Source organism: Anguilla anguilla, chromosome 8 (assembly GCF_013347855.1).
Source record: "Anguilla anguilla isolate fAngAng1 chromosome 8, fAngAng1.pri, whole genome shotgun sequence".
NCBI classification, from domain to species: domain Eukaryota; kingdom Metazoa; phylum Chordata; class Actinopteri; order Anguilliformes; family Anguillidae; genus Anguilla; species Anguilla anguilla.
In genome coordinates, this window is record NC_049208.1 from 29,273,787 (window position 1) to 29,288,180 (window position 14,394).

A 14,394-nucleotide genomic window follows, 5' to 3' on the forward strand; every position below is an offset into this window, starting at 1 on the left:
CAGCAGATTCCTGTGAGTGGATCGGGGGAGGCGGGGGGGGGGGGGGGGGAGAGATCCAGTTGATTCCTGGGAGTGGGCCTGGAAAGAAAGGAGTCTGAGAATGGTGGAGAGGAGAAGAGAGCATGGATGGGTAGAAATTCAGATTTGGCAGGAGTGATTGAAAACAAAATCTAGATCCTTCTTTGTGCTGACAGTGATGTAATGAGTCTGAAACTCACTCTTTTCAGCTGCAAGACTGAGGTCTGTTGCCTTTAGATCAGTGGTGTCCCCTGATCAGTGTATATTCAGTAACTTCTATTCTGCTTTTGCATAGCGCAGTTGCTGCTGCTCCTTAAAACTTCTCACTTGGTTCTCATCCGTTAAAGCTCTTGTAAATGACGCTGTCACAACAAGATGACAGCTTCTCACTCTGGTTCTGATTGTCTCCCCCCGGTGGCCATGTCGTGCAGGTGCAGCTTAACACAGGCCAGCTACAGTACATCCGTCTGGCCCAGCCCGTCTCTGGCACACAGGTCGTTCAAGGACAGATCCAGACCCTCGCCACCAACGCGCAGCAGGTAACGCCGAACGTGACGCCTCGGTGCCCTGAGACTGTTTTTACACAACTGTGCTCCCGGTGCTTGGATAAGCGTGTCAGTGTTTCTTCAGTGCTGAGTTTTGCATACCCTGCCCTCAGCCTTTTTGCTGTGTAACCGCCGCGTGGCTTTCCGTCGCGTCAGCGGTTCTGACAGGTCTTCTACCTTTGTGCTTAGATTACGCAGACCGAGGTACAACAAGGACAACAGCAGTTCAATCAGTTCACTGACGGGCAGGTAAGATTTCACGTGCACGCACGCCCTTCGCCTCTGCTTCAGTTTCACTCTTCCTTTCCTTCACCATACCTCTCTTTCTGTCCTTAGTTTTTTATCCATTCTTCCCTCTTCACATTTACCTTTCCGCTGTTGAACAACCTCTTTTCCAGTGGGGCAGTATAAAGCAGCTGGTGTCTCTCAGCAGTAGGACAGTATTTAGCAGCCTGTCTCAATATCTCTCAGCAGTAGTACAATATTTAGCAGCCTGTCTCACTCTCTCTCAGCAGTAGGACCGTATTTAGCAGTTTGACTCTGTGTCCCTCTGTCTCTGCAGCAGGACAGTATTTAGCGGCCTATCTTACTCTCTCCGCAGTAGGACCGTATTTAGCAGTTTGACTCTGTGTCCCTCTGTCTCTGCAGCAGGGCAGTATTTAGCAGCCTATCTTACTCTCTCCGCAGTAGGACCGTATTTAGCAGTTTGACTCCCTCTGGCTCTGCAGCAGGACAGTATTTAGCGGCCTATCTTACTCTCTCCGCAGTAGGACCGTATTTAGCAGTTTGACTCTGTGTCCCTCTCTGTCTCTGCAGCAGTTGTATCAGATCCAGCAGGTGACGATGCCAGCGGGTCAGGAGCTGGCCCAGCCCATGTTTATCCAGTCCACCAGCCAGACGGCCGACGGCCAGGTGACCACACAGGTCAGCGCGGACTGAGGCTCCCGACTCCCCAAGACTGGCACCCACAACGCAATAACTCACTGGTCCAGGGTCCTAGGGACGCCCCAGTCCCACGCCCCCCCTCCGAGCCCCGAGATCCCCTCCCTCGCCCGAGTCACGCCAGCGCAGCTGCCCTCCTGCCCGACATCCGCCCCGTCACCCCAGCCATGCCCACAGTGCACCCTTTTGGTCCATCGAATGCCCGATACAAACCAGCTCATCGGAGTGAGGCCAGCCTCACGCTGCTTATCGTTATCTTTTCTTTCCGCGTCGTCATTTTCTCCGTCCCCCAACGTCTGCGTGTGTGTGTGTGTGTGTGTGTGTGTGCATACGTGCGCGTGCGTGTGTTTGAGTGCATATGCGCATCTCCCCATATGGTATACCGTGCTTCTGTCTTGTGCAGTCCTTCATCAATCCCTCTGGACCAGAAATCAGGAACTCCCCCCCTCAGAACCCCCCGGCCCATGCCCCGCCCACACTTTTACAGCAGGGAGTGGCAGCTCAGTTCTGCAGGGTCCCGCCTTCCCTCTTTTTTGTTAACCCCTTCACTGCGGAAGAGCTCCTCACCCCCTGGTCTGCCCTGGTGTGAGTCGCCTGTAAAATACACTAGGCCTCTTGTGGAACAGAACAAATCCTCTTTTTTAATCATTACATCTTTTGTAAGAATTCATAAATGTAATGTAGAATTTTTCTCTCTCTTTTTTTTGGTATTGGAATATAATTTTCCCCTTGCCCCTCAGTTGGTCTGTCCCTTTTATTTTGTCGTATTATTACAATTCTTATAATTGTTGTTTTGCATGTAGTTAAAACTGCCAGCATGATATGCAATAGATAGGTACAAATATGACTTTTTGTTGTTCTTTTTTGTAAACAAACGATGGTTTGTGAAAAATTCAAATAAAGAGATTAAATTGGTCTGTTTTTTCTGTCATCGATTGTGTGGACACCCTCCTAAAATGCCTGGCCAATTTTGTCTGCGTTTCCGCCTGAATTAAATATGAACCCTCCTGCGCAATTGGCAGTGTGCTTTTGGGTTAATTAGTGCCCACGGGTTATGTATAGCCATCAGAGCTCACATCTATGTTATATCCCCATTGGCTGCAAGTGGGAATGAGAGAGAGAGATATGCTGACACTTATCTGTATACGAGCTAATTGTTCCCCAAAGTCAGGCTGTAGATATTGGCTATTAATTTACCGATGCCCTCACAGGAATTCTGTCTCGTAGGGGTGGCTGGTGACTTATGGAAGCAAGTAAGTTTGGAAGGGGAGGGAGTGAGGGTGGCTTGCATTGGGGGGATACAGAGACTTTACAACAATGTGATTTGGAAATGTGTATCCTTTTGATGGCTGGTGAGTATTGTGAGAGGAACTGCATCGTGTATCATAAACTGGCACACAAGCCCAAGGGAGCGAAGTGGTCTCTAAGATAGAAGTTCCTTAGGTTTGAGTGTAGTTGGGAAATATTATGGTGACCCTTTGAAATGCCATCAGATACTCGATTTTCAAAGGAAATGATTTTTGTGACTGCACATACCCTATACGATGGATTGTTTTGTTTCTAACCTGCCACTTTAAAATAAATTAAAAAGGACAGGGAAAGCTGATAGTGCTGGTTGTCTTGAGTCTTGCCAAATCACACAATCTCAGCATGCTCGGTGTTCTACTGTATATTGAACTTGAGGTACTTGGAATGATGGTCCCAATCTGTCTTGCTTATAATTAAAACATTATTAATTAAGCGGTAATTATCGTAAAATGCTGTCTGCTTCATTCGTCTGAAAATAAATATTGCCTGCAGTCATTCTGAGGGCTCATAAAAGTCTCCTTTGCAAGTTGTGTGACATTTTAAACAGTGGAAGCTAATTTACGATGCCTAAACCGCCTTTCAGAGTTTGGACTGGGGTTCAGGATTAATGGTCAATTGAAATTGGTGGGAAAATATGCTTCTATGTAAATAATCCGTTTATAATAGAAGAAACTAGATTTCAGAGCTGTCTGGAATTTGGTGTGCATAGCCTACGTAAATATATTGTTGGAGGCGTGGGTGAGCCGGAGGGGGGCGGTGTATCGGGCAGAGTCGTGGTGCTCTCTGAAACTATTCATTATTTGCGTTTGTGTGTACTGTGGTAAATAATCAACTCATTATGTAAATCTAGGACTGATCATCCTCCTCGGACGTTATGAACATCTACGGATTGTCATCGGAAATCATTAGAAACTCGCGCCGAGGATAACCTGTTCCCTTTGAAGCATTCAACGTTTCTGAGACACTCGGTGACTCGTTGTTGGATAATGTGACAACCCGCAGACAAAATATGGGAGCTCTAATCTGCCACTAAACGAATTCTTAAACCGCATGTAATCTCTTAGAATTTACTAAATTGCAAGCAAGTTTCAATTTGTGCCCGCATCGAATAAAAATACTTTTGTTTGCTAGCGCAGCCGTTCAGCACAGGGCTCATCGTCCGAAGCGAACAAATATAATATACGTTGTAATATACCAGCCAAACCACGAGGGGGCATATCACCTTTACATTTGCTGGATGTCAAAAGTCATATTGTCACCTTGTTAATTGCCATAGTTTCACCCTCTACGCGTTAGATTTTTTTCTTTGTGGAATTCTGGCGACGCACCTGGTCCAAAATAAACCAGCTGCCTAAGCATGCTTAAATTGTGAAACAAACAGGATTATGAGTTTACTTGTATATTGCCCTGATTAAGAATTCGGTGTTACAGAATTTGAAGGGAAAATGGTGTCACGAGCTGGCCAGCGAGGTCACGGAATTTCAAGATACAGCCTATAACATTCCTTATCCAAACTAAATCTGAAAAGGAAGAAGGAATGTTTTGGAACCGTTATTTCGAGAGAGGCGCGAAACAGATTATGAAACATTTTAATCGTTGCTAATTGTGTGTGTGTGTGTGTGTGAGAGAGAGAGAGAGAGAGAGAGAGAGAGAGGGAGGGGGGGGGGGGGGGTGTGTGTGTCACAGAAAGTATGCTTAGGCCTATCTCCAAATCGCGAATTTGGTAGGAGGCAAAAATATGACGCGGATATTGTTCTGACAACCAAAAAGAACAAAATCCAGCCCTTTTACAGACGATGCTTATATCGACACGTTGTCTTTAATCGACTTAATCGCTGAACAATGATTGCATTAATGAATACGGACTTGGCCTAATAAGGGAAATGCGGGGATTGGAAGAATACTTCTGCGTAATCCATGCATGAATAGGATTGTACAGCGGTATGTTTCTTGGCTACCGCCACTTGTGGGATCAAGGAATCCTTTGAAATATGAATTTGCACTGGCCGCTTTGGCACGACGTTGGAGCTTGTGATGCGGCTGTTCTAGAACACCCGCAGTAAAGAAAACAACAACTATCGGAAAACCCTAACTTTTGAACGTTGTTCGATTAGATTTATTTCTCGTTTGTATAAATTGTAAATATTTTCCTTCATCATTTGCATCGTAGAGTGTTCTGCAGCTTACTGTAACAATCAGATCTAAGCATTTTTTTCATCACTTCTGGAATTTCCTTTTATCGTGGCATAGGCTAGTGTCCTTGTAGAAACCGAATGGTGACTACTTCACTCTGATTGTAAGGTTTAATGAGTGAGGTTTAGGTTTAACTGGGCTGGCTGCTATCAAGCCTGGCTGTGTTCAGTCAGCTGAGTCTGATTATCAATTAAATTTGGTTAATTGGAGTAACTAAGGTGGCAATTACTGTTTCACATGGGTGTTTGATAACTTTTTGCATGAAGTAGCCTAAATTAAATATTAATTTACAATATGTGTTTCATGCTAACTCACTTTCCCTTTGTCTAATATTACAATTTGTCTAAAGATCTGAAACCATTCAGTGAGACAAATATGGGGCGGCACTGTAGTATAATGGGTAAGGAATTGGACTTGTAACCTAAAGGTCACAGGTTTGATTCCCCAGTAGGTGTCTGTCGTTGTACCCTTGAGCAAGGCTCATAACCTGCACTGCTTCAGTATATATCCAGCTGTATAATTGAATATAAATGTAAGTGCTATGTAAAAGGTTGTGTAAGTCACTCTGGATAAGTGCTAAATGCCTGTAATGTAATAGAGGAAATCGGGAAGGGGGAAAATACTTTTTCACGGCATTGTAAATAACAGGGCCTGGTGATGTTGCCCATGAGGGCCTTTCCCTCACGGCTGTCCTGCACTTATAGATCTGTCTCATCCGTGGATACTGCTGTGATGCTACCGCTAAGGACAGGGGGTTTTCTGTCTCCAGGCTGCGCTCTCATTCCGCTCTCCACAGCTATGCCGCTGACAGATGAGCTCGGGGCCGGTAGGACGGAGGGCGAGCCGAAGGGTCAGACCGGAAGGACGGACGTATACGTGGTATTTATGTGTTTGCAGAGATTTTGTTTGTTCTGGGGGTCAGGTGAGGTGGGGCTGGGGTAACAGCATAGGCACCTCAGTTGTAGTTCTGGATGCAGTGTGAGGGGTGTGCACCTCAAATGAAGCTCTGTGCTTCTGCCAGAGCGGGTGCAGGGCCAGACCGTGGTGGGCCCACCAGGTGGTTTCTTTCCATCTGGGGACCACCTGGTGGTTGTCTCTGGTGAAGGGAGGGGTGAGAGGGGCACTGTGCTGTGCCAGGGACCCACCCTGCCCCGCCAAACACCTCCCCTTTGGATGTGTGCGTTTTACCACAGGCTACATCCAGGGGACTGGGCTCACAGTGTGACACTTGAGGCCAAGGTAGTTTTGGGGGTGCTGGCTGCACTAGAAAGAAGAGACACAAGAACATGTCAGTTCACCAATATTGTCATTTTCTGTTTGCTTCTTCTCCTTCACTTCTCTGAAGCATGTTTTTTCACACTCTCCACTTAACACTCAGGCTGGTTAAAGGGGATATGAAGCACTCTGTAATATGACACTGCTTCATTTTCTTTTTAACTTTGATAAGATAGGGCTTTGCCTTCAAATCTAAATAGACTCGTATTTGCTAGAAAAATGAATTAGTTTGCTTTTTTCCAACTACAAGCAGTAGGGCGCTGCCGTCTTGAAACAAGCTAGGTTGTGATGTCACTAGGTTGGTTTGCCCAGGCTGCTCAAGCTATTCCTGTTACTGGACTGATTCCAATGAGCTCAGTCCTAAATCATGAGGAAAATACAAAACTGAGAACCCAAAGATGGTAGTTTTGCATTGACTTGGGGTCCTCAAATGAATCTTACCAAATAAAAGCAATTCATTTTTTTACTTTAATTCCATTCCCAATAACCTCCATTGTGAGGGTATTTTGGGGAGGTACCCTGCAGTCAATTATAGTTGATTGAGTGACCCAAGGGGAGTCGTTCTCAACAGCCACATGAGGTCAGACGTCAAAGGTCAATGCATAAGCTTTTATGAAGAAACAGTGTGTGCGTGGTCTGTGTAAAAACAGTCTTGGTAATCTCCTGTACATAATTTAGTAGGAAAACTCAGGTTCATAATCCAAGGTTCATTTTATTTATTTTTTTCATTTTTAAGGTCCTATGTTTAAGTAGAACACAGAGGACACTGCTTGTTCCAGAAGCCTCCCTGGTTCCTTGGGACTCGTAGATCAGTCTCTGTCAATGCGCTGTAGGAAAAGCCACTTTAGAAATGAAAGGGTGAACTCTGTTGTTGGCACCAGTGTGAGTATTGGTCGGAAAAAAATGTGTTTCAAGTCATTCGGCAACAATACAAAAAAATGTCATTGTTATATCTCAGCTGGATAGTGTAATCAGTATATCATGATATAAAATGGGGGTTTTTTTCTGTCGCACACATCATCTTTGAAAATGGTGTCTTCTTAATTATAGTTTTAAATTCCACTCAACACTAAACGTGTTCATTTCTGTAGGTACTGGCATACAGACCTGCTGCTTTAGGGCACTGGACATTTCACTCTCTTCTCCTGCCGCCCTCAAACATGGGTTTGATTCGTATGGGTGTGGTGTCCTCTCTCTGTAATGACCCATCGCAAACAGAGAGATTACAAACTGATAGCTCTCTGCTTGTCTGTATTGTTTATGGGGAAGAGTTTGTCATTCTTGTTTTTTTTTTTGATAATGTGGGATCTAGAGGAAAGAGCCATGCAGATTTGAAAAAAGGCAACTGAACATCGCTGTGGTCTGGGAAAACCATTAAGAGATGTGAGTGAAGCCCTGAATCGCAGCGGAAGTTAAAGGTTGAGGCCTGACCGCCGCTGCTGATGTGGGGGGGGGGGGGGGGGGGTTCTTTCTCACAGGGTCCCCATGCTGCCCTTGACTCCCTGGGGTGTGAGTGTGGGGTTGTGCGTGGAGGGCAGCAGGATGTGAGGACAACAGGGGCAGTGTGCCTGTTACCATTCTCTTACTGCACAAGCCCCCCTACACTGAAATGACACTTGCGCTTGTCACTGTATATCTGTTTATTTGAATCAGTACATGAAAGTTCATGCAGGAGCAAGTGTGTGTGTGTGTGTGTGTGTGCGCTCGTGCGTGTTTGACAGTGTGTGCGTGTGTGCATGTTTGACAGTGTGTGTGTGTGTGCGCGTGTGTTTGAGAGAGTGTGTGTGCGTGCGTGTTTGACAGTGTGTGTGTTTGTGTGCGTGCGTGTTTGACAGTGTGTGTGTGCGTGTGTGTGTTTGAGAGAGTGTGTGTATGTGTGTGTTTGCGTGCGTGTTTGACAGTGTGTGTGTGTGCGTGTTTGACAGTGTGTGTGCGTACGTGTTTGAGAGTGTGTGTGCGCGTACGTGTTTGAGAGAGAGTGTGTGTGCGCGTACATGTTTGAGAGTGTGTGTGTGTGCGTACGTGTTTGAGAGTGTGTGTGTGTGCGTGTGTGTTTGAGAGTGTGTGTGCGTACGTGTTTAAGAGTGTGTGTGTGAGCGTACGTGTTTGAGAGTGTGTGTGTGTGCATACGTGTTTGAGAGAGTGTGTGTGTGCGTACGTGTTTGAGAGAGTATGTATGTGTGTGTTTGTGTGTGTGCGTGTTTGACAGTGTGTGTGTGTGTGTGTGTGCATGCATGTCTGAGAGTGTGTGTATGTGTGTGTTTGTGTGTGTGCATGTTTGACAGTGTGTGTGTGTGCGTGCGTGTTTGAGAGTGTGTGTATGTGTGTGTGTGTGCGTGCGTGCGTGTTTGACAGTGTGTGTGTGTGTGCGTACGTGTTTGAGAGTGTGTGTGGTGCCTCTGTGACCTTGCACAGCTGTTGCGTTTTGTCAGAGCTCTTGCCTGAATTTGAAAGCTGCTGCTTTGGCTCCGTCTCTGTGTTAATGATGTAAGGCGAGGGTGAGGGCAGGGTGAGGGGTTGGGGGTGATTCCACAGATTGATTTCCTCGTCCGAAACTTTGATGTTGATCCCTTAGCCTAGGTCCTGGGGAGCCCTTTTCCTGAACGTCCCAGTGGTCAGTCGTCACCTTCTCAAGACTTCCCATGCTGTTCAAACAAATGGACAGCCTCCTTGGAGCAAACCCAGGACTGATGTGAGAGAGGACATGTAGCGGGAACACCGCATTGGCTGTAACACATAACAATCATTTTATGTTTGCAATTAGCTGCAGGCTGTCTTCATAGCTTGTTCTACATTGGGCAGGTTCTCTTTGACAATAGCTGCACATTCAGACTGTTTTCACTGAGACTTGTGGGACACATATGACTTGCTTAATGCATGTTATCAAAGTTCTTTAGTTGTTATGGTCTTAAAGGCATAATGGTTAAATGTTTATTGTTTGCTTTTGGGTGCACACCTGCTCCGGGATTGCATGCTAAGTGGATAGTATGCTTTTGTGTAATGCAAAAAGCAGTGCATATTGGGTACTGCGATTGGTAAAGAAATTTTGCATTTATGAAAGAACTGCAACATTGGTCTAAAGCTGTATCCAATTTACATAAAGCTATTGTGTCCATACAACCTGACTAGGTGCTCTTATACTAGAATCATGCCACTTTCTATAAAATTAAACATCGATGGCAATTACATAATCAGCATGACCAGCAATGGCTTTAGTATACATGTGACCGTTGCTTTGAATGAGTAGACCTCAAATCTAGTTATTTAAGCTATTACGCTTGCACATATGCATTCCAAACAGCAAAACGTCCTTCCGGTGCAGTCAGAGGTTGCCTGAACACTGAATGTGACGCCTGACATTTCTCATACCCTGAAGCTTATTTTTCTGACAGACATGTAGAATGGGGCTTTGCGGTGACATGCATAGCACTCCAGCACAGGCGGATTTAATTTTGTCATTCAGAACACCTGGCCTTGGTGGGCCATGGGCTTACTCTGCTCTGGCTGTGGTTGATGACCTTTCTGTGCTGCTGAACACAAATTTTGGCAAAATGTCGTAAATCTGGTTGCTGCTAATTATAGGCTTGTCACAGTGTGGCTTTGTCTCAATGACCCTGTTCTAATTGATGTGTGTGTTTCCTTTATTTTCTCATTCTCTTAACAGTGTTCAATGTAATTTCCCCCAGGATAATACTAATAATAATAATAATAATAATAATAAAACTCACACCTGGGGATGGGAATCGCATGGCAAAAACGGTCCATTTAATTTAACTTACAATTATGCATTTATACAGTTACAATACAATTATAGATTTATCCATTACATCCTTGATACAGTTATCCGTTAAATTATTTATTTACATTTGGAAATTTCCCCTCATTGATGCCCATTATATTGTTCATGAAATTTTGAAAAAAATATAATAAATATTATATGTGTGTGTGTGTGTGTTGTATATTTGCGGAATTCCCTGCTCTGTAAGATATAGTACAGTTTACTACCTTGCTTAAGTGTATAACCGGCTCCACTGCCCTAACTAGAAATAGAATGAACAGCTAACTGAAATGCTAATGCAGCTAAATGAAGAACGTTGAAAATGTTTAATAAGTTCAAAGCGGTTTGGAAAGGCAGATCTGTCTGTGCTTTCTGATGTTGGTCAGCAGCTCTTTGTTTTGCTAATAAACATTCTTTGTTTTAAGATTAGGCTCCATATAATAGGCTAATTATTAAACGATGTTTACGTTCAAAATAACGTAGCTTGCGTGTGCAATAAAGTTACCTTGTGACAGTCATTTCCACGTGTTTATGGGATTTGGGAAATATCGTTTCCCAAGTTTATTATAACAATGACACAGCTGAAACTTCGAAGTCACATTTCAGCCCGCGACGTGCTCTGTGACCTTTTCAAATGGAAGGGGTGGTTTGGATGTGGGCAAGGGGGGTGGGGGTGGGAGGGAGGCTTATGTAAAAAAAAAAAGCGAAACGTGAGATATAGCGTATTTTCTAGAGACTGAGGAGTCGTAGGCAACTCAATGGGGACCGGGGTCCACATCATTTATTACAAAAACAAATGTAACCTAAACTTCCCTGTAACGAATATAGATACTCCCCTCCCCTTCCCTCTTTCCGTCACTCCGCGCGTCCTCTCTGTTTCTACGATCGGGCACCGTTAAGCAATAGAATACAGTTCTGCTATTCATACGTGAGGTTATTTGGCCACGGAGTTTGACAATCTCGCAGTTTCTTCTTTGGACCATGTGACACGTCATTGGCGATAGGGGGGTCTCCGGAATCACAGAACTTCAAAGTCTTTACTGATATCTAAACAACTCGAGGGCTTACCCGCTTCTCTCGGGGAGAACCGGGTTAGAAAAGCGCATTGGAGGCGAACAGGGGACAGAGCGAGAGAGCATGATGTCCGCGGCCGTGGACTAATTGAGAAAACGTGGAATAAGATATCTGGCCAACGTGCAAGTAGGGTTACCGGTGCTATCATAAATGCTGACCGAACAACTTTGAAATGCTTGTTCACAATGTCCATTATATTTTTTGGGTATAGTTGCGGCCAGAGATATGGCTTGAACATTATTTGATAGCAGCTGTAATTAAAAGTTGCTGCGTCTTTTATGAATGAGTAAGATGTTGGCTACTTTTTAAAATGGCATTTCCAGTTACAGTGTAGCCTATACAAATACTTCGTACAATCGTGTATTCTGTTATCACTGATAGAACGTAACAGCAACGTAGAAAGAACGTTATGTATTTCACGGGTAGCTTACTGTACTACTTTATGTAGCCGTAGACGCGTGCTGGTATGCCACACATGTATGTGCGTGGTGCTTATATATAATTCAAGTAAAGGTAGATTATTATAATAAAACTATGCTGTCTATAATTATTTGTAAGGTAAACTATTATTATCGGTTGCAACTCAGGACGAAATCGTATAGCCCACATTTCTCGTCGGATCAAATACATTGACAAGCACGACTTTCCATGAATCGAATGAAGAACAATATAAATGGTAAATATTACATGAAAATTAAAGACTGAATAATTTTCACGTACTTACATAACTTATTCACACTGATAATGTTAGGAAGCCCATCGAATAACGGCGGTATTAGAATGTTGACTCCCCCAGCTTCAAACGACGACAGACGGGTAGAGTTTGTCGCTCTCACTGCTGTTCACACGGAGAGAAGCGAGCCGTCTACCCCGGAGCGTGGGCACCCTTCTCACCGCACCGGACTTCTCGGTACTCCTATACCCGTGCCACCTGGACCCCGGGCGTCTGCCTCAGCCTCAAGCAAGCGCTACAGAAAGTTGCAGAACTGCCTGTACAATGTTCTGGAGAGGCCGAGAGGATGGGCTTTTATATACCATGCATTCATGTGAGTAACTTATAAAAACGAGTATCCATTTATCATATGCTTTTATACTGAACAATGTGTTATTTTTAGCCTAAGTGCAAAAGTATGTCTAAAAGGTTTATGCACAATCTATGCTTCTAAATATTTTTACGAATAGCCACAACTGAAAAGTGAACGTCGTGTTCAGTGCTGACTGTTTTATTGCCTTATATTATCAATTAATGTAATGCATCCCTACTTGGAGTGAAATAATTTGCCGGAGTCTCCGTGATACCTGCAAGTCTGCAACTTGAATCTCGCGACGCGCCCCTAGTGAAGCTACCTCTATTTAAGTTTGTTAAAGCAATTAGCTTTAGTCAAAAGTAGGCTACATCATCACCACGCGAGATCGGATGCGTAATTAAACCACTCGCTTGTTTTCCTTTTAACGCCTTTTAATTTTTTTGAGAGCCACGGGTGTTTATGTCAAACAGTTCAATTATTAAAATGCTTGCGCCCCACGCTCTGATTTACAGAAAACTATCTTAACATGAAGATCTGTGGGCACGCCCGCAATCCCCCCAATTATGGAACCTTGATGCGCACCAGGAAAATAAATTGCTTCCATACATACTTTAAATCTTCGGCAAAAACAGTTATTCTCCTATACTTGTTCAGCATGAGAAGTTAAAGTGTACTACGCCTCTTGGAGCACAAGGAAAGTCATTTAACTTTCGACAACTGGTCTTAACTGTTGATGTCTTACACGTTAAAGGCGCCGGTACTGTGTGGACATGTGGAAACCTGAAATATAAAAGTAACAATCCGTGTACAGAATATATGCAGCTTTATATTGTTTAACCTCTAATATAAATCTGTTTCACGTTCATGCAACTTTACCAAAGTAAGCATGTTACATCAGTTTACCATGATGGTGTAGATTCAGCTCTGTAGGGACGGGAAATGGAATCATGTCGTAGGCTGTGTGACCGATGTGACAATGTAGGCACTAGCTTGAAAAGTATGAGATTCTAACCAAATTCGAATGTAACAGCGCTTTGCCACATAGCACACATTGCTTTAACAAGTAGTTAATAAGATCTCATAAATGTCTGTCCCAATGCCAGATTTACCCGAAGTGAGCGTGTATTACCGTTGCTGATTTATGTGGCAGTAACTGAATATTGTGTGTGTGTGTGTGCGCGCGCGCGCGCGTGTGTGACGGGTTCAGTTATAGACGTATGGAAACAATACACAATTACTTTGCAGTTCTTTTTCATCTATCGAATCCACCCTGAGTTTTGTCAGTAATTGTTTTGGAATGTGTTATTCTCTTGAAGTTTTTGGGACGTCATGGATGTTTAAGTGTCACCGTGAAAAGTTTGTGTAATTTTGCAATTTTTGTCATTCCAGTGACAACCGTCAGTTAGTTGTAGTTGCATTGTATAGGCTATAGGGTTAGTGGGTTTCAACAGGGAAACTGTGTTTAACGTGGAGTGATATTTATTTATTTAAATTCTTATAATGTGTCCACTCTCTTGAGGAGCACCTAGGGCAATTTATTGCAAAGCATCCCTTTACTATTATCTTGTAATGGGTATGTTTATAAACAGTATTCAATTAGACTCATTGGGAAAAATCAATATACATTTGAAAATTAACTTGTGGGGAAGTGTTTCAGTGAATGTGGCCAGTAGGCTGAATTATGCAACTCAGCAAGGACAAACACAATGGATGTGGTGTAAATCCATCCAAACGATTTGTTTTTATCTCTATATTTAGTTTTCGTTTGGCTATTTTTGATATGAGGTCATTGTTACTGGGATTTATCACTTGATTATGGAGAATGCTGACTGCAATGTCTACTTTCCCTGTGGCTGTTGCAGAAATATAATTGTCCAGCATTAGAGGCCGCTGAGGAAGTGTTCCCCTGGTGTGAGGCTCAGTCCTCTCACAATACGTTGTTGAGCGGCTTGTGCGACTGAGGGTGCCCTGCTGGCTCCATGCTAAGGGGTGTTTATGGTACAGGACATTAGAATTGTGCATTCAAATCTGGGATCAGTAACTGCTGTTGAACAGCTTTGAGTGAAGGTTAGGTTACTTCTGCTCAGGGAAAAAGACATTGAACAATTTAGAGATTGTTCAAAGCAAATTAAGAGAAGTTACAATTTGTTAGTTATTCTGAAGAAAGTTTTTTAGGGGAAGAAGTGAATCACTGTGTGTACTGTATTATTTTAGTCAGGGAATGGCCATGTTA

The 14,394-nt window shown here is 43.8% G+C and overlaps 2 protein-coding genes and 1 long non-coding RNA gene across 9 annotated transcripts in view; all 3 read left to right on the forward strand.

Annotated features, from left to right (window-relative positions):
* nfyc (nuclear transcription factor Y, gamma) overlaps positions 1 to 2,420 on the forward strand; it is a 26,076-nt gene extending 23,656 nt beyond the window's left edge. For all 6 annotated transcript variants that reach the window (XM_035428436.1, XM_035428440.1, XM_035428438.1 and 3 more), the window contains 4 exons: positions 1 to 12; positions 450 to 557; positions 753 to 812; positions 1,380 to 2,420. The exon at positions 1 to 12 is cut by the window's left edge and continues 144 nt beyond it. In XM_035428436.1, coding sequence (XP_035284327.1) covers positions 1 to 12; positions 450 to 557; positions 753 to 812; positions 1,380 to 1,502 — 303 coding nt within the window. In that variant the 3' untranslated portion in view covers positions 1,503 to 2,420. The remainder of the gene's footprint in view (positions 13 to 449; positions 558 to 752; positions 813 to 1,379) is intronic.
* A 2,112-nt stretch (positions 2,421 to 4,532) lies between these two features.
* LOC118233085 lies at positions 4,533 to 8,950 on the forward strand. The gene is made up of 4 exons (XR_004766446.1): positions 4,533 to 4,754; positions 5,776 to 5,885; positions 7,594 to 7,664; positions 8,857 to 8,950. It is a non-coding gene; the product is annotated as an uncharacterized LOC118233085 (long non-coding RNA).
* Positions 8,951 to 10,835: 1,885 nt separating this feature from the next.
* The window catches only part of LOC118233083 (potassium voltage-gated channel subfamily KQT member 4), a 54,122-nt gene continuing 50,563 nt past the window's right edge, over positions 10,836 to 14,394 (forward strand). The window contains exon 1 of one of the 2 annotated variants that reach the window (XM_035428435.1): positions 10,836 to 12,179. In XM_035428435.1, the coding sequence (XP_035284326.1) occupies positions 11,878 to 12,179 (302 nt within the window). In that variant the 5' untranslated portion in view covers positions 10,836 to 11,877. The remainder of the gene's footprint in view (positions 12,180 to 14,394) is intronic. The other variant, XM_035428434.1, reaches the window with a different exon arrangement.